The sequence below is a fragment of the Spermophilus citellus genome (assembly GCF_964194105.1).
Source record: "Spermophilus citellus genome assembly, chromosome: 1".
In the NCBI taxonomy this organism is placed as follows: Eukaryota; Metazoa; Chordata; class Mammalia; order Rodentia; family Sciuridae; genus Spermophilus; species Spermophilus citellus.
Window position 1 is genome coordinate 144,284,219 of NC_138182.1, and position 25,645 is coordinate 144,309,863.

The 25,645-nt window shown below is 50.3% G+C and overlaps 1 protein-coding gene and 1 long non-coding RNA gene across 12 annotated transcripts; one reads left to right on the forward strand and one right to left on the reverse strand.

Annotated features, from left to right (window-relative positions):
* Window positions 1-19: 19 nt before the first annotated feature.
* On the reverse strand, window positions 20-24,585 carry SEPTIN8 (septin 8). 11 transcript variants are annotated; one of them, XM_081292372.1, is made up of 10 exons: window positions 24,340-24,585; window positions 13,607-13,727; window positions 12,116-12,311; window positions 11,581-11,761; window positions 10,439-10,600; window positions 9,775-9,871; window positions 9,450-9,618; window positions 9,113-9,245; window positions 8,805-8,995; window positions 20-320 (listed from the first exon to the last, which is right to left on the reverse strand). In XM_081292372.1, the coding sequence occupies exons 1-10, from the start codon at window positions 24,367-24,369 to the stop codon at window positions 155-157; spliced, it is 1,446 nt and encodes a 481-aa protein (XP_081148498.1). In that variant the 5' UTR covers window positions 24,370-24,585; the 3' UTR covers window positions 20-154. The 11 variants fall into 11 exon arrangements, with proteins under 11 accessions (XP_081148498.1, XP_081148497.1, XP_081148496.1 ...); XM_081292371.1 differs by having other exon boundaries at window positions 13,607-13,730; XM_081292370.1 differs by having other exon boundaries at window positions 20-317; window positions 11,581-11,767; window positions 13,607-13,730.
* Window positions 346-4,953, forward strand: LOC308647962. Its single transcript, XR_014021746.1, has 2 exons — window positions 346-562; window positions 917-4,953. It is a non-coding gene; the product is annotated as an uncharacterized lncRNA (long non-coding RNA).
* Window positions 24,586-25,645: the final 1,060 nt, after the last annotated feature.

Here is a 25,645-nt window from a genome sequence, read left to right on the forward strand (position 1 = left end):
ATTTGATGCTCCCTGAAGGAAACGGAGATTGTTTGCACTTTTGGTCATTGATATATGAAAAGTATGGGGTTTTCTGTTCTAACATTAAAAACCATGGTCTCCAGTTCCACTCCCTGGTGGTCCTGAGCCGGCCCCATGTGGTGGAGCTGCTGCCTCAGAGGAATCCTTCCCTCCACGTCGCGTCCCTGACCAGGCAGCTGCAGCACTGTATGGCGGGCCACCAGCTGCTGCAGTTCAAGGGCTCCACACTGGCTTTGGTCATCATCACCTTAGAGTTGGAGAGGCTCATGCCCGACTGGTGGACTCCTATATCTGATCTGCTAAAGAAAGCACAGGTAGACATCAACTTTGCCCCAAGCCTGGCTCTGAGTTTTGCCCCTTTAGAAGATATACTGTGCCCCTGAAAGAGTACTCATGGCCCTTCTTGGCCCTTGTGAGCTCCAGAAGATGCTCTGGCCTTGATAACTCTGGCAAGAGTCTGCCTAAGGGCTACGCATTCCACACTTAGCCACACTCTGTGGACATCAGTATGAACACCTGCACCTTCACTGGATCAATGCAGGTGGGTCCCTGACAATGAGAAATTTTATCCTCAATGGCAATCCTTAGTGCCAAGAAGATTGGGTGTGTGTGGAGGGGAATGCCCAGCTCAGAAGGAAGCTTAATATTGGGAATTGTAAATTGCAGACCCCACCCCCACCCCAATCTGTCTGAATCTATGGCACCAGGCCCTGGAGGGTCAGAATCCCTGCAGGCAGATAGGTCAGGATGGAGCTGTGCAATTAGACTCCTGACAGTTTACTGAGGTTGGAGAGGGACGTCCCTGACCCAATGGGGTTAATTATGGCAGGTTGGGTGGTTGGATCCTGCTTGGGTACTCAATTGCCTAAACAGGCTGGCCACTGTTTTAACACAGGTCATCTGTACCGAGCAGTACAGCTGCTGCAAGGAACTTGTAAAGCAGCACCTGGGAAGTTTGAATTAGCCTCCCGCATAGGCAGCTCCGTTCAACCTGCCACCCAGCCTCTTGTCACGACCCTGGTTCCTTCACAGCATAATGGGAACCCTCCATGCATGGACTCTTACAAATTCTTTGGCTTTATGAATCCTGTAACAAGACAGGAAGAAGGCCCAGAAGAGTAACTGAGAAAGATCCTCTGGCCCTAAGAGAAAAATTTCAGGAGAGGGGAAGAGTGGGTCATGATCAACAGTAGCAAGGGTGGTCTGACAGATACTATCTTGCCTTCTCCCTTCTCCCCCCAACCTAGCAGGTAATAAATGCATGCTTCAACAGCACTTGTTTTTCCTTCCTTCTCCAGCAAGGGCTGATATTGGCCCTTCAGAGAGCTGAGGCCAAAGGGTGGGCCCTGCTTAAGCCTGAAAGGCTGGGGCTGGTCCAGATCCTGACTGACCAGTTCCTGCTGTTCTACATGCCAGAGCCAGCCAGGTCCATGTGTCCTAATCTCAGCTGCCCTGCAGCCCCTTCAAAACTGGGACAGTCTCTCCAGACTCATTTACTTTGATGGGTCTTAGCTTAAGTCTTCTCCACAAGGTCTTAATCTTAGAGTAGACCTTATTTAAGGTACAGTAACTAAAAAATGCTTTAAGCACTGTTTTCCCTTTGTTACTGTGAACCAAAGTAGTTTTTTAATCTAAGTAGAGGAATTTCATGCTAATTAATGGAGATTACTGGGTGACACCTGTGAGGGGAAGGCAGCAGTTCTGAGCGCTTTTGTTGGGATAGACAGGTTTCGAGGCCCAGCCTGCTCCAACCACTGTGCTGCCAGGAAGAGGAGGATGTTACTTGTGTGGCTGAGAGAAAGACCAGCTGCCTCTCTGAAGCCATGATACTATAGGGTCATTCTCTAGGCAGTAGAGCCCAGCTGGCCCAGAGGCCAGCTGGAGCTGTGTAAGCAGTGTTGGGGATTTGAATGACTAGGGCACACATTTAGAGGTGGTTTGTGAAGTCTCTCCACTGTGAACGGTTGTTTTCAGGAATGTGCTAAGCCATGGCGGGTAGGGATATGGTCTGCTACTAGGGGCAATTTGGTAAGAACCAGATATACTATAATCACATCTATACTAAAGTCAGTATACATCTGTATCTTTTCTTGACACAAGTTTGCCTATTGGAGCTTCTGTTAAAAAACAGACTTTAATTGCTTTCAACACTGTCTTGAATCTTATCTTGCACTTACAGAGTACTGTGCATTCAGACTTCTAGAGTCAAATACATCAGGAACACACTCTCCTGGGTCCTATTCATAACTATCCTCCAGGTAGATCCTGGAAGGACCAAAGTGAGAAAATAGGGACTGAGGTTGGGGAGCTGAGAGGCCTAAAAAAAGACTTGTATGCAAACATCTCCCATGAGGGTGTAGGTCAGTTCTACATCTGGTAGGCAGGTGGCAGAGAGGCAGAACCTCCAGGACCCATTTTACAGATGAAGATGCCGAGCAGCTGCATGGCCACTACTGCCCTCCACCTCCTTGCCTCTAATGTGAGTGAGCACTGCAGTGGATGAGGCAGGAGTTCATGCTGAGGACCCACACCAGGCTTTGGGGAACTGCTGGGAGGCATCTGGGCCTCGTAACCAAGTGGCTCTACATGTAAATCTTAGTGAAAGAAGACAGACCTGTGATCCCCGCCTTGTTGTTCAGCTGTTCTATAAATGACGTAACCCTTGTTGGGAAGCTAACACTTGCATTGCCAAAGTACCAATTGTACATTTTTAAAAGTCTGTGCTGGTCGCCCTTGCCTCAGAGTATCAGATCTGTGCTAGTCCCCTCTAACATTTTCCCCTCCTGACATTACGAATTCACATTCCACTTTGGAGCAGACACTAGGGATCCTCTGTAGGGGGATTAATATGGACACAATCCATCTTTTGTCTCCACCCATACAGAAAGGCGGGGGTTGGTAAAGGACTGAGGCTGCAGAAAATGGAGATGGGAGAAAGCCCAGAGGAAGAAGCCATAGCAGTGGGAAAGGTCAAAGGGTTAAGGGAGGTGGTGGCGGGGGGAGTGTCATGGATCTTTCTTAAACATGTTCAAATGGTACTTCCCCCACATGGGTGAGTCAAGTTGTATGATATTGCTCCTTCCACCAAGGAGGCCCAGCTCCCTCTGGCTTCCTGGAGAGTCTATCCTTCAAAGTCTGGTGAAGACTTTGCCTCCCTTAGGTAGAGTTGAACTACACCTTCAGCAGGGGTGTCAGCATCCAGTCTTCCCATTGGCTGTCAACTCCCCAACCTCAGTCCCTATTTTCTCATTTTGGTCTTTCCAGGATCTGACTAGGTCCTAGAAAGAAAGCTTCTCAACAAATGGACCAACCATATGTGCTTGTTATTTTCTCCAAACACAGTTTTCTCTTTCTCAGCCATTTACCTGTATCCGAGGGCTTTCCACTCTACAAAAACTTCCCAGATCCAGCAGCCTACACTGTCAAACTATATACCCTAATAATGATGACCACATTTCCAGTCTTCTTACATGAGCCTACTGGGATGCCAAGAGGTGGTTACAGCTTGGGACTTAAGAGTACAGACAACTAATGTTCCAATCCCAACTCTTCCATTACTTGCTTTGTGACCTTAGGTAATTACATTACCTCTCTGTGCCTCACTTGTGGAATATGGAGAATAATGGTATCTAATTATAGGAAACTGATGAAGATTAGAGGAGTTAATGCATGTGATGCAGTTGAGAGCACACAAATGTTAGTTGTCCCGGGTCAAGGCTCCTTATAAACTCCTTGAGGGAGTTTCAGTCTCATTTCCTTAACCCAGTTGCCCAATAAATATTCATGCCACAGACTTCATTTTCTTTTTCTTGCAATTCTTTCCTCCACACCATACAAATGCCCTTCAGAGATGTCAATAGCAGGATTCACTATTGAAACATAACTTCTGCAGAAGTAACTCTCATGAAGTTCACAGAAAAGACAAGCTGTATCTTAACACAACTGTAGTGTATTAATAGGCTCAGGAAACTTGTTAAATCAAAAATTCTGTCCAAAAAAGACACCATAAAAACTCAAATAAATGCAAAATTTAATGGGGAAAAAAAGTACAAAGTGAACTGAAAAGAACAAAAACAGTCAATGAATGGAGTAAATGAATTAACAAGTGAAGCAGTTTTAGAAATGCATGTTAACATAACAGACTAGCAAGCCACACTTCCCTCAGGCCTCTTATCCAGTAACAAAACAAAACAAAACAAAACAAAACAAAAACAAAAAATTGCCAAACAGGGAACCCACACATGGACAAATAAAAACATAAATGCAATCAATCTGAACAATTACAAGCCTTCTATGCTGATGAGGGATACCACACATTCTGGTTTGCCTGGGATGGTTCTGGTTTATGGATGTTGACCTGACTTAATTATTGACAGCATCCCTTTTCTCTTTCAAAAGTCCTAGTTTGGACAATAATTTTATGGTGATTCTACCCCAAACCAACATAGTTCAGGAAAGACATAACAGTAAATGCCAACATGATCCTATATGACATCCCTAGTAATACCAATGAATAATAACGAAAAATAAAAAAGAGGGGAAAATCAGATCTGCACGTGGGGGCCATATTACATGAGGGGTAGATTAAATAATCATGCATTATGCTCACCTTGTATACCAAGGATTCATTTGGTCTCAGCTAAAGATGACAAAATCCCAAACACAAACAGGAGCAGGAGAGCACAGTAAGACTTGCTAAAGCTGATGACTGTGGGGGCAGTTCAGACCCCAGAAAATGCAAGTCTATCAGGTCTCCCCAGAGATGTTGGGAAGTCTTGGGCCTACAGGCAAGCAACTGGCCACAAGTATGGCCTTCCAGTATGCCTGGGGTGTGGCCAGCAGGTGTGGTGGACGGGTGGCAGAATCTTCCCTTTCCAGAAGCCTCAGGTTGGCCATGAGCCAGGAGTCCTCATTTCTTACATAACCAATGAACCTGTTGGGTCACTGAACCTCATCGTCAGATATATATTAGCTACAAGAAGATATTTTAAAGGTCATGCTTTGACCCAACTGAATACACTTTCAGATATACAATTACCCCAAGGAGGAGTCGCTCACCATCCACATCTGTCTTAGATCTGCAGTTGACCTTTTCAGATACCCAGAATGAAGTATCCCTTTCCACTCACAACCAGAGGTGGATTAACTGCAAAGCTGATAAGGCTTAACCTTCAGGGTCCCTTCCAAGGCCCTATGCCTAATTTTTCATTCACATTCTTTTTCTTAAACCAATCGTCCTAAATAGTTCAAGCTTTCAGCTCAGTAAAAAAGTCAGAATCCACCCCTGGTCACAGCATAAAACTTGGAGGATTTTCATAACATTTACAGCATAAATAAAACCTGCTCTACTCTTGGCATATGGAGCCCCCCATATGTACAAACTGCCCCTTTCTGGCTGTGGCTCAGTTAGACATACAACAGCTCCCTACCTCCACCTCACTTGGAATGAAACATCATTTTACAAGGGCAGGAGGAATCCCCAACTTGGTCCTGGAAATCAATCAAGCAGGCCAGGGCCAGGTAGAAAGGGGGAAAGAATGATGGAAGATGGGGGCATGAAAAACTGCCAGCCCAGCAATAAATCAACACAGCCTCCTAAGACTCCTGGTGAGGGAGTGCCTTGAGGAGAGGGCTGGGCTTTCCTCCAGGTGGCACCAGGCTACACAGTGCTGCAGCAACCTTGAGGCTAGTCTTCCTCTCATCTCTTCATTTTTCACCAACCGATTTTCCCGGCCATGATTTTTAACACTCATATATCCTGGTGGTGCAAACCATCAAGAAGCAAAGAAGAATCAGTGCTGCCCGAACTTTAGAAAATGTTCTGCTGTAGAATGCAGCTGAAGTGGGGAAGGCTCCTTGACTGCTAATTTGTTCTCAAATTGTCCTAAATACACCAGAGACCTTCATTCTGTCCTGTGACTCAGCCAGGAAAAAAGAAACAATGAGTTTGGGGCAATAGCTTTTTCCCCACTGGAAATAACTCATTTGGAACACGCAGGATTGGCTTGAGAGCCTTATTTGAAGTCGAACACTTAACACACACACATGGAGTTGGTCCCTGGTTACAGCACCTTGGGGGCTCAGAGACAATGGCTTTGGGCTGCTGTTCCATTTACATTCACAGTAAAAACGCTGGACGTGGTCTCGTTCATGTTCACTTTCATTCCGTAAAGAAATTCCAAACACTGTCATTACAGGAAGTTTATTACCCACCTCTCCCTTTATATTATAGGGGTACTTTTTTACATAAGAAGGTTTAGAGATATTTTTAGTTTTTAAAAAACCAGGAAGTCTGTGTTACTTATGAAAATAATGGGAGAGTATATTATTTGTCTTTACGCTGGTGCCAAAATAAAAATTTAGAAGTGTTTCAAAGTTATTATTGAAATTAAACTCCAGGTTAGAAAAATTAAACTGAAAGGGAATCGGGCAAATTTTGCAGCATGTATACCAGACCACAGGCCACACCTAGGCACCACGTGAGCTGCCATCTTGACGTTGAACAGTTAGGCCTAGCATCGCCGGCAGGGGCCTTCACTAGAGCGGCACATAACTGCTCCATCAAGGAATAGTGACACTGTAAATGGAAGACCAGCCACTGGCTCTGAAAAAAATAAACCTCATCAGTTTTGGATTCCAGCATTCATGGCTTTTAGGTATTTGCATAGAGAGGGGTGACAGGCCAGGCCCAGGGGCAGCCTGGAGCCAGATTGGGGTAGGGGCAAAGCAAGGCTGTAAACACTGGAGTCTGTACCAGCTCCCAGTCCGTCCTCACACCATGTTATGGGAGAAGGGTCACAAGGTGTAACTCAAGCAACTTAACACATGAAAGTCTAAAGTCCGCTCTTGACATGTAAGTCTGTGCGTGCGTTAACTGAAAAATAAAAATAAAACAAACAAAACAAAAACAGACACATTAAAAGATACACAGACCAAATCAAACAGAAGCAAAAGACAGCAAGATGGACACTGGGAAAGGGCAGTCAGTTTGGCATTTGTGACGGGCAAAGCAGAGAATTCGCTTCAGTTTGTGACGTCCCAGGCTGAGGGTCAAGATCTGATTGGGAAGTAATTTTTGCAAAAACGGATTAAAATCTGAAGAATAAGTACAACTAATCAAAGCTGTTCAACTAAATGGTCACAAAAAATACCCACCCGTAAAATGTACTCCCAACCCACCCTATCCCCTTGACCAGGGCAAGAGGAAAACATGCCCCCAGCCACCCACCCACCCACTCCAGCCTCTTTAGGCCAACATGGGAGGAGTTCTCTCTCCCAGGGCCAAACCGACTGAAGCTTTCTGGCATATCCAGCAGACAGGAAGAGCCTGTCTTCCAGGCCTCGGCCAGGACAACAATGTATCACGGACACCAGACACCAGGGACAAGCCCCCACTGAGAGCTCTGCTGGTCCCCTGCAGCCAGTCTGCACCCCACCCCCACTGACCCTCAGGCCTGAACTGGTCCTTGTTTTCAATGTCTGGTTTCTCCACAGCATGTTTCCTAGGGGATCATGCCTACTTTTTCTTTAACAAGATGACCTGGGTCAAGCTGTCAGAGAAAAGGGCAAAGTAACTTGGGTGCCAAAGATTTCACCCACCGCCCCCCAGAATGAAGTCCAAGATGGTTAAACTTGCTTATTTCCTGAGGTGGTAAGAAAATAATGGTACCAGCTCCAGGCTGGGGAAAGGGAGATGTAAGGACAGATAAGAGCTCCACAGTGTGGCATGGCATGGGACTCTGAATGAAGTAAGGTAGGTGAGGGAGAGCCAGGGCATCTGGACTCAAGTTAAGGGTGTATAAATAGGACATGAAAAATACCAAGGAGAGCCAGGGGTGGTAAAGCACTGGCATAATATGTGTGAGGCCCTGGGTTTGATCTCTAGTACCTCAAAAAAAAAAAAAAAAAAAAAAAGACAACAAACAAAAAGCCAAGAAGTGACTCAAAATTGCCCCAGTTGGCTGATAAATTGACAGCACTTGTGGAGGCTGAAAAAAAAATTTTGGCATCCTTTTCTCTTCCTTCCCTACTCTATATGAACAGCTCTAACCTCTCCTGGAGGAACAGCCCAGTTACCTGGCAAAACCAGAGTCCTGCAGAGAGCTGCTATCCTTTCAGCCCCACATGCCCTTCAAAACAGCTGAGTAGAAATCACAGTGTCCAGGTCAGTGCTAGCTGGCCTTGAGTCCCGGCTGCTCTTGGTTACCATCTGCCAGCCAATATGGGTCCCACACCCACCATCTCGGAGGCCGAGGACGGACAGCTATGGCTCTCTAAGCAGAAACCACAAGAAGTTTTGGAATCTGGCTAGAAATGCTGACAGTACCAGGCCTGGTTCCTCTCCTGGCCCCAGAGACTTCCCCAAGACCCCAGCAGCTCCACCCAGGACTCGGGGGTCAGCCTTCCCCATGTGCAGCAGGCAGGCCCCAGCTGCTGTGGGCGCTACAGGAAAAGAAATGAGTGAGCAGAAGAGTGGGGGGGGGGCGGTGAGAAAAAGAAAGGCAGAGCCAGGAAAGGAGAGGGCAAGATCACCATGCAAGAGAGCACAGGCCATGAGAGAGAGATACAGATTATGGTGCATTGAGCACTAGTGCAGAAACAAGAATAAGAACCATGAGCAAGAAGAGGTGGCAGAACAAGTGAACATGAGGGAGAGCAAGACAAGGATGAACCAGAGAGAAGGCCAGGTGAGCCAGAGACGAGCAGGAACAGCAGAAGCCAGATCCCAGGGTGAGTGCACAGGGTAGAGAGAAGCCAGTGTAGCGGGGGAGCCCACCACTTACTTCTTCTTGTCCTTGTCCTTCCTCAGGGGCTGCTGTGAGGTGGCATGCAAGGCCTGGGACTGCAGAGCCTCCATGGCAGCCTTCCTGCAGTTGAAGGCACTAGTCTCCTCCTCCAGTTCCCGGCGCTTTTCCTCCACCTTGCGCTTCTCCTCCTGGTGGATCCGCTTCAAGTGCTCAAACTTCTCCTGGAGCTGGGACGGAAGGAGAGGCACTTTGGCATGAAGAGGGAAGGAGCTGGGCCCCCACATCTAGGCCTAGCCAGTGTCCCCCTCGCTTTCCTCACCACCGCCCCATCCTCGCACACACACCTCCCTTTCCTTCTCCTTCAACTCCAGCTCGGTCTCCTTCACTTTGTTCACAAACATCTGCCTCATTTCTTCCTCCTTTCTCTGCAGCTCACTCAGGAACTCCTTCCTCTTGGCCTCATATGTTTCTTGTAGGCTGTGGAGACCCAAAGGAGAGAGACTCAGGGTAGGATTATGGAGAGAATGGGTGGGTCAGGACTAGAGAAGTACAATCAGAGGGACGCTGGGGTGAAGAGGAGGCTGGGCTTCCAATAGCCTCTGCCTGGCTGGCTCATAAGACCATGGAGGTTAGAGGCCAGCGCGGCAAGAGTAGCTTTGGCTATGAAGCTCAGGCTGTCACCTGAAGGGCTGGCTGTCACCATCGCTGTCCTGGAAGCCCATTTCCTCCAACTTGCAGCGCCGGTAGAGCTCATAGTGCCGACTGTGGGTCTGCTCACGGAGGTCCTCCATGTTCACCCGGATCAACATCTCCCTTAGCTTCACGAAGTCACAGTGATTCTCGTTCTCCACTGAAAGCAGGGGGCATGTGGGGCATGTGGCAGGCACCCAGTTGGGCAGGGGAAGGGCAGCATGCAGAAACGTGGTCAGAGTGCCACAGGTGGCAGGACAGGATGGGGACTAAGTTCACATCACCAGATGGGAATGTGCTCTCTCCTCACACTCACCCTGCACCACACCCCAGGGGTACTGCCGTGCTCGGACCAGCTTGTTCCCCACCTTCACCTCCTCGGTGCTGCCCACCACGGCAAAGGGCAGGTGAGCCTAGAAAGGGACCCAAGAATGTGTGAGTGCTGCATTACAGAGGGGGACACACAGACTCTCCCTCACTGCCCCTGGGTTCCAGGGAGGGGTTGCCAGACCTGAACAAAGGCCCTGGGCCCAGAGGCTCATTTCCTGGCTCTCTTTGGATAAATGTTCTCTTCCAAACAGGGTAGTGGGCTGAAGCCTCAACCCCCCTCCCTGATGTTACTAACTCTCTAGGGTGTTCTTTTCAGGGCTCCACAAATGGACCTATGGACCTGGTTCCTTTTAAGGCTCCCATACTTTGGCCTCATGTCTGCTCACTCCTATAGGCTTTAAGTTCCTACTCTGAATAAAAATATTTTAGCACTCAAACCTAGGAGAACTCCAGTGTGGGTCCAATATCCAAGTTCTCTTGTCCCCTGCCCACAGGAAATAGGAATGGCTCATGCCAAATACTCATCTGCCTGTCCTGGAGAAGCTAATGCTGGAATCCTGGGAAACAAAGGTCTACTGGGGCTGTCTGAGATTTGTGCTGGCTCCAAGCCCTCTGGCCCCAGAGCCCTGAGACCCTTGAGCATCACTCACATTCATGACTGCATTAATCTCTGCAACAGCCTCATCATCAGTGGGAAATTGGTAGATCTGGACTCCATTGCTGACCAGCTCACCCATGATCTTGATCTTGAACTTGTGGAGCTCACTCTTGGAGATAGTGTCAGCCTTGGCGATGATGGGAATTATATTCACCTGCCAGACCATAGGGGTGTGGGGCACACAGCAAGTTAGTTAGTCTGAGCAATGGTCCCGGACTATGGACAGCTCTAAATAGAGGAACAGGAAGCCAAGAAGATGGAACTATCCCACAGGCAGTACCAGCCCAAATCTAGCCATCATAATTGGCTGTGATGCTTCTTACAGTCCTGGTCTCCGAAACAACCATCCAGCCTCCTGGGCATACCAAGCTTTGACCCAGAATGCTCTGAAGGTCATAACCAGAATAGAATCTGACAGAAGCACTGATGGGGAACCAAGCTTCCCACTAAGCAGGTAAGATGACTTTTATATCAGCAGAAGATATGGAAAGATATCAAAATCTCCCAGGACAAGGTTATCATATTTTTCACATTAATTCCTAAGAGGGGGAGGTCACCTGAGAGCTGACAGGTGACTGGAGTCACAGGCCCTCCAGGATCTCCAACCCTTCCTGACATCCCCATGAAGATGCTCTTACAGTCTCACAATACCCACTGCTTGTTCATATCCCAGTTCTGGGGCTTCACTCTCCTCCCCCTAGAGGGCTCAGGATCCATGTTGTAGAAGAAAGAGGAAGTGAAAATGGGAAGTAGGAAAACGGAAATGAGAGACAAAATAAGCAGAAAAAAGGCTGAGATGGGAAGGGGAAACAAAGGTCTCCTGGGCTCTGCCCCAGAGCATCAGAGGGAGGTGGAAGTCATTCTAGAAGGAGGGAATGAGCTAGCAGGGGAACAAAGAATGATTCAGCTGGAAGGGGCTCAGGGCCTGACTCAGGGGACAGGGTCCTGGAGAAAGAGCCCAGAGCAAGTGTGGACCTACTAGAGTAGAAGAGACAGTTGCAAAATACAATATAGAAAGGATAGCGAAGGGAGCTGCGTGCAAGGTCCCTAAGGACCATAGTGGACTGCCCAGCTACAGCTGCCATATCACACCTTAGTGGATAATGAGAGAGGGAACGAGGAGAGGGCACGTACCTTGCTGTCTAGTTTCTTCATGGTGACCAGATCCAAGGACTTCAGGGAGTGCCCAGTGGGTGTGATGAAGTAGAGGCAAACGTGAATCCTCGTGTCATGGTAGTCAAAGAGGGAGCGGCGGATCTTCAGCTCCTCTTGTAAATAGTTTTCAAACTGCGCATCAATGTAGTCGACTATAGGCCTGTAACTACAGACAGCTCCATCACCTGGGAGCCAGGTAGCTAAGCTGCTTGGAGGGCTCAGAGCCTAGCCACGCTATACTCTGGCCCTTCCTTTCCTCCATGGACATAAAAGGCTCTACCCTATCTGGTCCAGGTGGCTGACCCCCTTCCCAAGTAAAAACTGGTCAGTTAATGGCCACAATGCTTCAGAAGTCCCTGAGAGGCCCTGCCCTGGCCTCGCTGGAGTGTGGCGGCTCAACTACTCAAACAGGGGCAGTTTAAGGTGACATGTGTGTGCCCAGGCAGTTTTAGAACTGGGGTTAACATGGGAGGGATGGACGAGGCTAGGTAGGGCTGCCCTTCCCATCTCTTGCCTCTCGTCTTTATTGATCTGATCCCCGAAGCCCACAGCATCCACGATGGTCAGCTTGAGCTGCACATTGCTTTCTTGGAGGTCATAGGTCTGGGGCCGCAGGCGCACACACTCCTCATGGTGACTGGCTTCCTCAGTCTCGAAGGTTGTGTTGAAAAGGGTGTTCATCAGTGTAGACTTGCCAATCCCCGTCTCTCCTAAGGAGAGGTGACAGGAGGGAGAGAGTGAATGTGGAAAGCTAGAACGGGGACTGTCCCTGGCTAGTGGCTAGGCCAGGGATGAAGGGGGAGGCTCAGGCACACTTAGGCCTGATACAAGAGAAAGGGGCAGGCCTCCCACTCCACTCCATCCCTCTCTGACCCTATTCCCTAGGAATTATCCCTTTTCTTAGTATAATAATGTGTGGGGGCTGGGATGTGCTAGAGTGCTTGCTTAGTTTGTATGAGGTCCTGGGTTTGATCCCCAGCACCACAAGAACAAAACAAAACAAAACAAAAAACAAACCAGAAGGTAAAGAAATGATGTGTGGAAGAAAGCTAAAAGGAAGCTTTGGACATAAGACACAGCTGTGCAGAACATGCGACATTTCCTTATAAAGTGGAGAAGCAGAGTCAGACAGCTGTGAGGTCACCACCAGATGCTGGCTTCAGAGGGACCCAATCACCAAACACATATTCTCCCATGCATGCTATCCCCCCTAGGTCCCAGATGATTATAAGGACAGCAGGGTCAGGATCTAAAGCCACCAATGGCTTGTCCCACAAACCCTGAGTCACCTCAACTCTATGTAGTCCTTTTTTTAAAAAAAATAAATAAATACTGGGGATTGAACTCAGGGATACTTAATAAATAAGCCACATCCCCAGCCTTTTTTCATATTTTTTATTTTGAGAACAAGTTGCTTAGGTCCTTGCTAAATTGCTGAGGCTGGCTTTGAATTTGTGATCCTCCTGCCTCAGCCTCTGTTGTTGCTGGGATTGCAGGCATGAGCTGCACTCAGTCAGCTCTGTGTAGTTTAAACGGGGCTGGGGTGTGTGTGCCCTCCTGGGAGTCTTGAGGCACGTGGTTCCTCCCAGAGCTCCTGTTTAAGGATTGTGTTTGTTTAGGCGTGTGCTGGGGATTTTATTACATGATACTGCCGTGAAGAGCAGGGTCTGGTTCACCATCGTGTCCTTGACACATAGAAGGAATAGTGCATTTTTTTAAAAAAGTGAATGAACAAATGAAACTAAATCTCTGTCTAGACACCCACAGTTTACAAAAGCATTTTCCTGTGCCTAATCCTATTTATTCTTCATGACAACTCTGAGTCAGTCCTTGACTCCAATCCTGTCTCCTTGACTCTGGCAGAGACACCAACCAAATCCTCTTCCTCTGCCTCAGAAGCCCCCACATAGTTTGACAGGTGGTCAAGGCAGCAATGCCCCATCTCCTAGAAGGTTCCCATTCATCCTCTGTCCGAGGATGCCCCTGATCTGGCCATGACACTCACCCACACAGAGGATGTTGAAACTGAAGCCCTGAGTGACAGACTTGCTGACCAGCTGGTCAGGGAGGCTGTCGAAGCCCACATGGCCACCCAGGGAAAGGCTCCGGGGCTCTGGATCCGCATTCTGCTGAGAGAAGCAAAGCAAGGCTGTGAGCCCAGGGGGGGAAGGCTGTACCTGAGTGAAACAAGCCCTGCCTCACTTCCCCCAGTGCTCAGCACACCTTGAGGGCCCCACAGCTACAACTCCACACTAATACTCCCACAAAGGGAGCCTAGCAATACTCGGAGACCCTGAATCGGCTTTGGGAAAGGCAAGGCCCTTTCCCTCTGAGGCTCTGCTCCATGTGGCATGGCCAGGGACACTTGGGCCTCAGGCTCCATCTCTCTTAACATGGGTAGTCCCAAGGCCTATGACTGATACCTCAGAGGGCTCACCTGTCCTCCTGCCTAGGAGGAGACCCCAGATTATCCCTGGATCTTAAATAAAGATTCCAAGAGTCCAGAGTGCAGAATGTATGTTCCTGTGGCCGGCTCTGAGGAGACAGTGATGCTGCTGCCCGCTCCCAGATCCTCCTTTTCCCAACCCCTCACACTCATGCTCCATTAGAGAGGACTACCCCATCAGTCTGGGCTCATGTTCCTCCACGTCCACCCCCTACTCCTTGTGCACTCAAGTATGTAATGCACACATGGGTCCTGTTAAAAGGGCTGGTAACCATGAAGACAATCCCACCCCTTGGGCTCAGAGAAAGCCTCTTACCTCCTTCTCAGTGATATTCTCTAGAGACCTCCAGGCTCTGGCTCCTGTCACCCTCCCAACCCAATCCAAGCTATGGTTGCTTACACAGAAGATTCTGGATGAGAATGTGGGGCCTGGCTTTAGCAGAAAGATGGACAGCAGGCCCCAAGTGAGCAGGAGGTCACAGGAGCTGGCCCATAGCACCACAACAAGAAATCAATCATGAGAATATGAAGCAGAGGGTCAAGGTCAGATTCCCCTTTGTGTAGATGATCTCTCTGGCTTCTCTGGGAATGAAGGCAAAACGCTCAGCCCCACTGAAGGGAAGGCCCCACACAACTCCATGCTGGGCAGAAACATGGAGCTCCTTCCTGAGCCCCTCTGCTCTGACCACCAGCTAAAGACAGGAAAGGGCAATGGGTTCAGAGTCCCACCTTCCCAGAGCTCCCAAGGGGAGGAAGCAGGCCCAGCGGAGGTCAGTACAAGAGCTACTGCTCAGCACCATGGCTGCTCTCATACAAATGTAGATACAGGTAGAGTGGGCAGAGGGACAGAGGACTGGACAGGAGGGCCCTGTTCCTGCTCTGCAGAGGGATCTCCTCTGTACCTGAGTGCCTGACTCTGCAACAACAGCCTGTGGCCTCTGCCCCTCGGAGCAGTCTTTCCTCACAACCAGAGCCATCTGGCACTCAAACCCAACTTCCTTCCCCATTTACACCCACCTCCCCATGGCAGCCCTGCACCACTGGTTCCTAAGTATGTCTCTTGACAGGCTATACCCCCCTTGGCCTCTTTGGGCAATGTACTATGCCCTCTGAAATAAGTCCAGGTTACCCCCTAAACTTGTTTTCTCCAGTGACTCTCTCTTAGTGGAGCCTCTTTTCTTAAAGCTGAACCTTCCTCCCTCCCCTAACCCCAGGGCATCATGGCCCAAGCTCCCCACTAAGCCCAGGCTCCTTTAGGGCTGCAAACATAACCTGACAAAGAGTCCCCAGGCAGCATCTACATCAAGAACAGTGCATGGGGCCTCAGACGTGGCTGCCAGTAACAACCCCCTTGGTGTGGCATTCCAGGCCTTCTTCACAGGCTCAGCTTCCGTCCCACTGGTTACTTCTCAATTCACTTTATAAGCTCTGCCCTTCCCTAGGCTCCAGAGCTCTAGCTTTTCCCTGGTACTGCTGTCACCTGGCCTGCTGCACTGTTATTTATCCTTTTATGCATCTTGGTTCTCCACCTATTCCATAAGCTTCCGGAAGTTGGCTGCAGGTTGGGGGAGATCATGTTTCCCATTCTTCTCACCAGCATGCTCAGTGCTAGACAACACTACCCATTTATTACTTACTCTATGGGCATCTGCCCACCTGACAGAGGGCTTCATTATTTGGTCTATTTTCCCCTTGCTCTTGGCAGTTTGAGGATCAAATGGAGGACACAGAACAGTCAGTCTGGAGCTTTCTTCTTTTTGGGTGAGACAGAAAATCTCTAAAATTTAAGGCGTGCTGTGCTTGCAGAGAAGGCTATGTGTTTATTCATCCTCCTGTTCCAAGGGTGACACAATCAGGATGCAATCCAACATCCTGTAGTCTGCCGCCAAAACCCACCAAGTCAGCTGTGTCTGGAAACCACACACACACACACACACACACACACACACACACACACACTCCACAGCAGAATACTTGCAGAGAAACAGAGACCATCCTGTGCCTCAGATCCCCACCCCCCACCCCACATACAGTTCCAGGTTTCAGAGGCTTAGAGCAGCACTGGGGGACTCACATAAGCCCACCTACCCAGGCTCCTGCCTGCCTGCCCTTCACTCCTTCAGCTCAGCTCTCTCTGGAAGTGTATGGAGGATGGAGGTCGTTATCCCCCAGTTGTTGCACAGGCTGCACTCTGTCACCAAGGTCACACACCTGGGACAATTGCTGCTGGAGAGCTTCAGGGTCAGTGGGGGTATTCAGTTTATGGAGCACATGCACATACATGGCCCTAATAGAAATAGTGTTCTTCCCTATCAGTCTCAGGAGGCTGATGTGATCTCTCAATTTTATCAATGGTGGTGCTCAGTGATGCCAGCCTCCCTGATCATATATTTGACATCAACAACATGTGATCCAAGATACATGGCTGGCTCCAAAGTGCTCAAGACAGGTGTCTACTAATCTGAGCAGGATCACAGCCTACAAGAAGCCAGCAGCCCCCGAGGCATCTCCTGCAAGTCTCAGAAATAAAATTAGGTCTCCCATTGGCTACCAGCCCTGCCATTGGGTGGGAATCGCTCAGCATGATTCCATGATTGGCTCAGATACAGGCAGGTGACCCATATGGAGCCTTTATAGCCATCTCAAGATGGCTATAAAGAGCCAATGTCTGCCCTACTTCTAGGCCTACCCCTTTACCCCTGGCTGTATATGCCCTTAATTGCTTAAGCCAGTTGGGTGGAGTACTCTAGTACTTGCAACTGAAAGTACCTTGACTACTGCTGTGAAATTCTGGATGCACAGGAATGGGGAGGTGGCGGTGAGCAGAGAGACCTCAGAGTGGAAAGATGTGGGAGGTCAAGTGTCACAGAGTTCACAACCACAGGAAGGAATGGGTATCAAAGATGACACCAGCACCACACTGAGGACCACTATGGGTGAACTTGACCAAGTGTGTTACACGATCTCTCCCTAAGTCTATGCAGCAGGCATCACTTTACCAGTGAGGAAATTGAGGCACATGATGTGGGAACTAATCAGGGCACAGCAGGGATGTGAGAGTAAACCAAGCCCTTGCCCCTAACCATGCTGGTACATCAGTGTCACTCATCGCACACCTATTGGACACACCTGCTGTGTGCCAGACACTGGGATGGCTGGCAATGAAAAGAGGGCACCAGATCCTTTGCCTTCAAAAGGCTCATTCTAAACTCAAGTGCTTAGAGGCCAGACAGGTAATGTAAATGCATGAAGAGAAGCAATACAGTAATAATGATGACAAGAACAAGCTAGCATTCATCGGGCACTTGCTGTTAACGGCTCTGATTTAATATCATTTAATTCACATATCGGTCCTGTGAGATTGGCCGTAACATAGTTTGCACTGAACAGATGAGACCACTGAGGCATCGCTAGCTTAAGTAATTTGCACACAAACATGCTGCTCAGGAGGGTGAGGCCAGGCTCTCAATGGAGACAACATGATGGAGAAACGCACACACCTGGCCGCATGGCAACCCTGGATGCTGGAGGAAAGATGCCACTGACATGGCCAAGTGCGGGATCCCCAGGGAGACTAAGAATAGTAGGGAGCTGCAGAGCCCATGTGTACACATGGCCTGTCGTGGTCACAGTTCCATGCCTCCAGCCAACTGTGGGAAAGCAAGTCTAGTGTTACCAAACCTTACTTTTCAAGAGAATTCATAAATCTAGATCTTTGTGTGAAATCCTCTAAATTTTAAAGGTTGGCAACAAATACAATCTGAGAATCCTGGGAGGGCCCAACACAACATATCAGGGGCCTGGTCTAGACCAAAGGCCTGACCGTCTGCAACCTGGGCCTAGAAGGAGAATGAGCTGGGGCTACAATGCACCTGCCTCTGTTCTCAATCGTGGAGACCGACAGGACACTGTTCCACAGGGAGGAGCCTGGGTGAATGGTCAACTTGGACCCTGGAGAAAGGCAGACCCTGCTGCCTCTGGCCCTTTCCACATGCCCAGCGACTTGGGGTCTCATTCAGGGACCTCTTAATGTCTTCAAAGCCCAGGACAGTGAGAGTTGGCAGCCTGGGGCTCTACACACACAATGAGAATCTCCACGGGGACATTATCCCCTCTCTAATCACTAACAAGCTTTTGGCTCCTGAGCCAAGCCCCTGGCTCCTGTGTCATCATTTCTTTGGCATATCAAAGACAACAACCAAAATAATAACTACTCAGTCGGCTGTGTTCCTCCATGCCTGGCCATCCAAAACAAAGTGGAGAACTATATTTTGTTATGCAGGCCAGCGGATAACTAGGACATCCTATTCCTGATCAGGAAGTGCTCTCTGAGTCTTCTGGATCAACCCTAACTTAACTGCCAGCCAAAAGGAGCTGCCCACTTTACCAAGAAGCAAGATGGGATTTAGGGGAGAAACTACTGTTTGTGGCTTAGCCACACACAAATAATAGCCTTTTATCCAGAAAAGAAAGAAAGAAGGAAGGAAGGAAGGAAGGAAGGAAGGAAGGAAGGAAGGAAGGAAGGAAGGAAAGAAAGAAAGAAAAAACAGAAATCTGATCAATGTCCAAACCAACACAGCCAGGAAAGCTATGGGTAAATAAAGACCCCCAAACCAAGACAGTTGTTAGGGTGGAAATAGAGGGGATACCCCACACAGTGGCATGTGGCTTCTGAATCTTAAACAAAGGATAGCCCCATCCCAGGCCTTCCACAGAGTTCTTTATGCCTTGGGCTTGGGACACTTGTCTTCACCTGGGTTCCCATGCCTAGCATCCACTGGCCTGTGCACCCTGCCAGACAGAAAGGAGGCCTTCACCTCAGGAGCGCTCCAGCCCTGGGAGAGGCCCTGTTAGGAACCAGGAGTCACTGAACCACTGGGGGCCTTCTCTACCAGTGTTCCTGGCCCAAATCATCCTACACCACTTCCAGCTACTTCAAGGAGCTAGGGCCTTAAATAGCCAGAGCAGAGGCCTCTGGCTGGAACACGGGGTCTGGTAATAAGCACAACTGTCCTTGAGCCCAAGAGGAATCCGAGGAATTTTCCCAGGAAAGGCTTAGGCTCTGGTCCCAGGATTCCACAATAAGCCTCTAAAGCCCAGGTCAGAGGTTACGGGAAATAACCAAAAGGACTACATGTGGAAGGGCGGGGTGGAGATGCTGCTACCCTGGGCAGAGAGGGAAGAACAGAGGCAGGACATACCTGTCCGGAATCAACAGGACACTTAGGAACCAAAGTGTCTCTCTCCTACACCACAGAAAACCAGAGAAGACTCAAACAGGGATCAACCTTCCTAGCATCACGGTGGTGGCAAACGGGATAATAACAGGGAGATAGCAGCTGGACCACCAGTCACTCCACAAACCAGCTGTCCCCCCCCCCCACGCCCATCCTCAGAAGACAAGGAACTCTGGAGCAAAACTATCTGCGGGAGTCTAAGACCATCCCTCCGCTGATACTAGTCTTCTCTGCTTCCCTGTCTCCAGAAGGTATGTTCTCCTTCTTCCTGCACATCAGTCAGGTGGCAGCTTATTAACTGGAATGATTTGATTTCCTATCAAAATCAGGTTTCCAGGAACCAAGGGCATACTTGCTGATTCCTGGGCCCATGCCTGTCACCTTCAGTGCCCAGGCCTAGGACACAGCCCCATTCTTGGGCTTCGATGTGCTAAGAGGTTGTCTGTCCTACAGCTGTGCAGATGGGAAAGGCTCTCTGGGCTACAGAAAGCACTGAAACTCAGGTGTTCCCATTTATTCACTTGGCTCAGGGCAGATGTCACTTACAACAGGGAAAGTCATGAGGGGTCTGACAATGCTGGAAGGAGGGGGCAGTCTTTGCTCGACAGAAAATGAGACCCTAGACTTGGAAGGTGGAACGTGGGTAGCAAAGGTGCCTCTTCTTTCCTCTCACCCCAGGACAGATGCCAGTGCTGGCAAGGAACAGAGGAATTCATGAGCACCAACATGGAGAATGGAAGTGTGGGTGGCACTGCTACATGCCTCTGCTGCTTGTTCATTCACCCCAGCACCAGGCAGAGGGTCAGGCTTGTGATCAACCCCATAGCCATGTCTGGGGAGTAAACTTAGGTCCATAACCACTGCTCCTCCTGAACTTCCCTGGTGGCCCAGAAGGTCCCTCAGAGAACAGCCAACTGCTACAATCAGAAATGGACCCTTACTCCCGCTTCTCCTTGTTCTAACCCTGTGAAGTCTCTAAGATGGGGCTAAGAAGCACCTAGAAGCTATGTTCTGAGTATGAGAATATCTAACTTGTCCCAAGACCTTCAGGGCAATTGCAATCACTGACAAGATGCCCCCTGCCCTGTCTTCCAATGCCTCTGCCCAGCCACGGTTCCTCAAGAGCCATGAGGTGACAGCTCCTAAGGCACCCAGTCAAGAGCACCCAGCTCTACTATGAAGGCATTCTGACCTTGGGAGGCATCCTTTTGCCAGGCAGAGGTGTCTCCCTCCTGCCTGCATAGCTCCACATCCCATTGTCTGGCAAAGCTTGTGCCTTGGGGGCTGTGTCTGGGAATCCCCAGACCCAAGCAGCAGCACAGAGGTAGAAAGACAGGAACGCATGGAGACCAGCTGTCCCTTAGGTCCTTTGCTCTGTCATCCTACAGCTGCTCGCCTTGCCTCAGGGTAGCTGGACTGGAGTCACAGGGACACTTGTAGTAGTCACTGCACTAAATATGCTCCTCCACCTGGTCAATCCTAGAACTCAAAACACAGAGGGCTGCCCTCTTGGTCATCTCAAGGGGTCCTTAGTTGCTAGTCTGGGCTTTGAGCCCTCCCTTCACTGGCCAATGACCAAAGTTGGCTTCCTCACCTGTTAGTATCAAAAAGATGATGGACACAAAGCATCCAGTGCTGTCCCTTTCTCCAGTTTCAGACACAGGTCCAATCCTTGGGTGCTCAGCTTCCATCCATTCTCCTTGGCACTGAGATCAGTCTCTTCTCACCACCCTTTCTGTTCTTACCCTGGTCAGTCCCTTATGGAGTGCACCCTTGAACTGTCACTGCCTCCCCGACCAGCCTCACAGCCCTCAACCATTCCAACCAAGATCCCACACAGACCCTCCTAGGGCAGGCACCATAGCATGGCATGATGCAATGAGAGAGAAGGGCAGGGCAGACCCACTGCTAGGGAAGACCCACTATAAAGAGCTGCGGCTTTGCCCAGGGTGCTCACATGTGACCCCTCAAAGTCATCAGGCACTGAGAGTTGCAGAGACATCTCTTGCTCGGCTCTCATTTCTCCCTCAGAAAGGCTTGGCAAGGAGGTCAACGGCCATGTTTACCGGACAGGGAGATACAACACAGTAACAGAGGCCTTGAAACACCACCTGGGTGAGAGGGCTGCTTCCCACATCCCTCGCTTCAGGGAAGAATAGGCACTCTCAGATAGTCTGCTTCTTGGGGAAGTGTCAAGATTACAGGGGTGACAACGGAAGCAACAGATGGTGCTGGGGATAAAGCCGAGATGGGGGGGGGGTGATTGGCTGGGAAGAATGCCAAGCATGAGGCTGCCTCACGTTTCTTCCTCCCCCCCCACATCTCACTTTCCCCAGGCCTGATAAAGTCCCTCACCATGGAGTCTGAATCTTGCATCATGAGGTTCTGATAGGATTAAACAGGAAATGGCCCTCAGGGCAGGAAGAGGTTAGCTTCAGAGTCAGGGACCAGTAAGGAAAAGAGACCAAGCAAGAGTGGACAGGAGTCTGATGCACAAGGAGAAAGAGGCAACAGAAACTCCTGAGGTGTTTCCTGCCCCCGACATGCACATACTTCAGGCATCAACCCAAACCCCATGGCTGATCTAGAGCTGAGCAGGGCCCAGTCAAGGGTAAAGGCTGCTGGGGATGTGGGACACACAATCCTGCTACATCTTGATCTCAAAGGAACCCAGCACACCTTGATCTCAAAGCACAATTCTGTATGCTCTTCTGAGCTCCAGGTCAAGACAGTGCCCAAGCCCTTCAGGGCTGGTCTAACCACTGTACTAACCAGAGGGGCAGTGCAGACCTACCACAGCCACATCCAGACCCTGGAGCTGGTAAGACACCTGAGACATCTCCAAACACACCAAGACTACAATTAACCTTCCACAAACTCTTTGAAGAGTCAGTGTGGTGGTGCCCAATTTGCAGCAGGATAAGGAAAAAGCAAGATAAGAGATTATTTTCCCAGAATGACAAGACATGAGGGGAGAATGGAGTCCAGGCTCCAAAATTCAGGCCAAACTCCACCCAAGATCTCCACCCAAATTCAACCCTGTCCAAGTCTTCCCAAGAAGCTGATGACCCAGAGCAGAGAGTGTGGTAGGCAGCCATCCCTCCAGTTCAGCCTGGCACAGTAGGCTCCATGCTCTTAGCTCACAGTGCACTCCCAGTGCCTCGTGCACTGAGAGATAACAACACCCAAACTCCTTACAGGAATGGTCCAAGAGCAAACATAAAGAGGCCCTTCCAGACCACTGCTGTGCAGGCAGGCCTCTCAGTTGATCCTCTAAGAACTATCTCTGGACAAACATCAATGGAAGGAAGCCCTTCCAGAAAGTGCAACATGGGGCAAACATGTTCTCTGCTGCCTTCTCACACAGAGGATCAGTCTTTATGTCTACATAAATAGTAAGTACCATGTGTCATTTATTGTGTCCTTACCATGTACCCAAAACTGCTCAAGTTCTTCATCTGAATTCTCTCACTGAATCCTCACTATAGCCCAATAAGAAATAATGTCTTTTAGCCTTTTATACAGCTAAGATCAACAAGGGGTTAATAACTTCCTCAAGGTCAGATGACCAACAAGTAGCATATAAGATTCAAATCAGGCCAGTCTGATTCTGGTTACCCTACATACCACTCCCACCTACAAGATCAACTGCTAGAGCAACCTCTAGCAACAGACAAGAACCAGACATAACTTTCTGGTCAGCTGGGCACAGAAAATGCACACAGACACGTACAAGCACACATTGGTCTCAGCCTCCAGTGGGTCTATCAGGATTCAGGAACTGCCTTCCTCCAGTATATAAATTCCAATTCACTACACAGGGGTGAAGTGGATTTCAGATTCACCCAGCCTCTGAATCTTTACTCATCTAGTTAAATTTACTTAACTGATACATGCCTCCCCCCCACCAAGGGAAATAAAACACCCAGTCTATAAATTATGAAATCATGAGCTCCTGCTTAGTTATGCATATTTCCAAAGTAGACCAACAAATGTATTTTCAGATTAAAGGGGAAATTTACATATATAAATTCAGATGACAGTATTTATAGCATTAATTACATAAGTCCTGGCTCCCTTATTTAGCCCCAGAACCAATTCGTTATCGGTCACATAGTCAGAATTCCCCCCGCCCTCCTCTCCCTCCCTTTCCTCTCATCTCCCTCCTCCCGTTCCAGCCGACCAGGGCCTCACTTGCTGGCCAAGAGGACACAGCTCCCTTCACTGTCACAGCCTAGCCTCTCAGACACACCCTGATCCAGCCTTAGACACCAAGGGACGTACAGACACAACCCCCAAAAGGCCTCCCTCCCCCAGATGAATTATAAAAACCTTTAGGAAGTTGACTCTGGCCTGACTCAGGTCCAGAGAGACCCCTGCAGGGACCACCAAAAATGTTAGCCCAAGAGAAGGCAGACCCAGACTGAGCCCAAACACCCAATGGGCTGAATCTGGAATCACTCCCGTTCCAGGGGAATGGCTGCCGCAGACCCGACCACTGAGGCCTGACCTGTCGGGGTCGCATCCAGGATCCCGACGCGGGGAGGAAAGTGGAGGGGAGAAGAGGAAGAAAAGTGGGCGCAGGGTCTTCAGGATCCAAGTGTGCAACTACCCTGAGCGCTTTGGGGGGACTCCCTGGATCCTTAGGGCTTCATCCCCACCGTTTGTGTCCATCCAACAGCACCTGCGCGGCTAGGAATCTTCCCCAGTTGTGCAGAAAGAAACACCCTGCGAGATGGGGGCAGAGAGTACCCCGGATCCTTTCCTCTGGCCTCCGGGATCCAGGTCTATCTTCACACCTGCCCAGAGCCAAGCGGGTCCTTGCTTCTTCCCAAGAAGGGGGTTTGCCTCGCCAGCCACCGGGCGAATCGCCCCCTCCCGACTCCCCGAGACCCCGGGCTAGCGCGGCCGAGAGCCGGCTCCAGTGTTCCCGAGCCCGCTGGGCGTCGAGGCCCGGCCGCGCGGCGCTGACAGCCCGCCTTGCGCCCCCCGGTCAGCTGCAGGGCGGCCCCCTTCAGCGCCTCCCGCGCGCGCCGCTGCCACCAGGGCCCTCACCGAGAAGCGTTCCAGGTCAGTGGCCGCCATGGTGAGCTCCGCACCGGGCGGGCGGGCTGCAGAGAGCGCCGGGGCCGCGACGGGGACAAGCCGGCTGAGGGACGCGCTCCGCCCGGGCGGCTGCGGCTGAATGGATCCAATATGGCCACTTCCTGGAAACTCCCCTTGGCGGCGGCGGCGGGAGAAGCCGCGGAGCCGCCCCCGCCCCCGCCCGCGGGACCGGCCTCTCCGCCCGGCCCGGCCACGAGCGCAGCGGAGCCCTGTAGCTGGGACCGCCGGGGGTCTCCGCGACGAGGCGGGAGGTGCCAACTGCGGGGGCTGCTGGGACTTGTAGTCCGCGATTTGGGGGGCCCGGACGTCTGTCTGGGGGGCTGGGGCGGGTGTCCAGCGGCCTGCCGCGTGTCCCTGGGAGCCTGGGGTCGAGCCGCGGTGGGAAGTGTCTTGGCCCCCGCGCTAGGAAGCCGGGAGTGTGGGGAGTAGAGAGGAGTATTGTGCGCTTCCTGGGGGCTCCCCGTTCCAAGCTGCCTAGGCACGCTGGACCTGCAAATGTACTGGAACCATCCACCAGAGTGCAGACGGGCTGCAAGCGGCCGCCTAGGTCTTGGAGGGGCCGCTTCAGCCTCGTCTGCCAGCATCTTGGGTCCCACCTGATGCTCGCGCCAGAGCTAGGGCGGGAACCCGGGCAGGACCGGCGCAGCCGGCCGGGCGGCCTTCCCAGGCAAGGGACCAGCCTCTGGCTTCTTGCGCAATGTATGCGCAGGATGCGCAGTTCGGACCAGAAAACAGAGCTCAACGGTAAAAGCATCATGTTGCTACTGACCATCACCTACTGTCCCAAGAGTTTGGAATAGCATATTAATGGCATTCTGGATCTTTGCAGAAGACCACCACTCCCAATGTATGAACATTTTCTCTGCTAAGCTCCCCACTCAAAACGTGCACAAAACTCAGAAAACTAGCACCTATGCCCAAGCCAGAGGCCTCAAGGGGCTCTGTGTTCTTCTCACTATCCGTACTAAATACAACTCCAAAACCCCTGAAACTCTCCTTTTCTTTCCGTTCTTTCTTCATTACTCTGGTTTCTCTTTGGTAACATGGCAAGGTTTGTTTCTTGATCCTCCATTTGCCTCATCCCAGGTGTGTCCACCTTCTAATCCCTTAAGAAACAACCTTCCATCCCAATCTGGACTTGGCACACCCCTCTTTAAGAGGAGTTGCCTCCCTGCCCTAGACCTTCTCACCCTGAGGTGACTTCCCCTTCCTTTCTCTCCCTAGAAAACAGTAGCTTATCACCCAGGTGAACTGA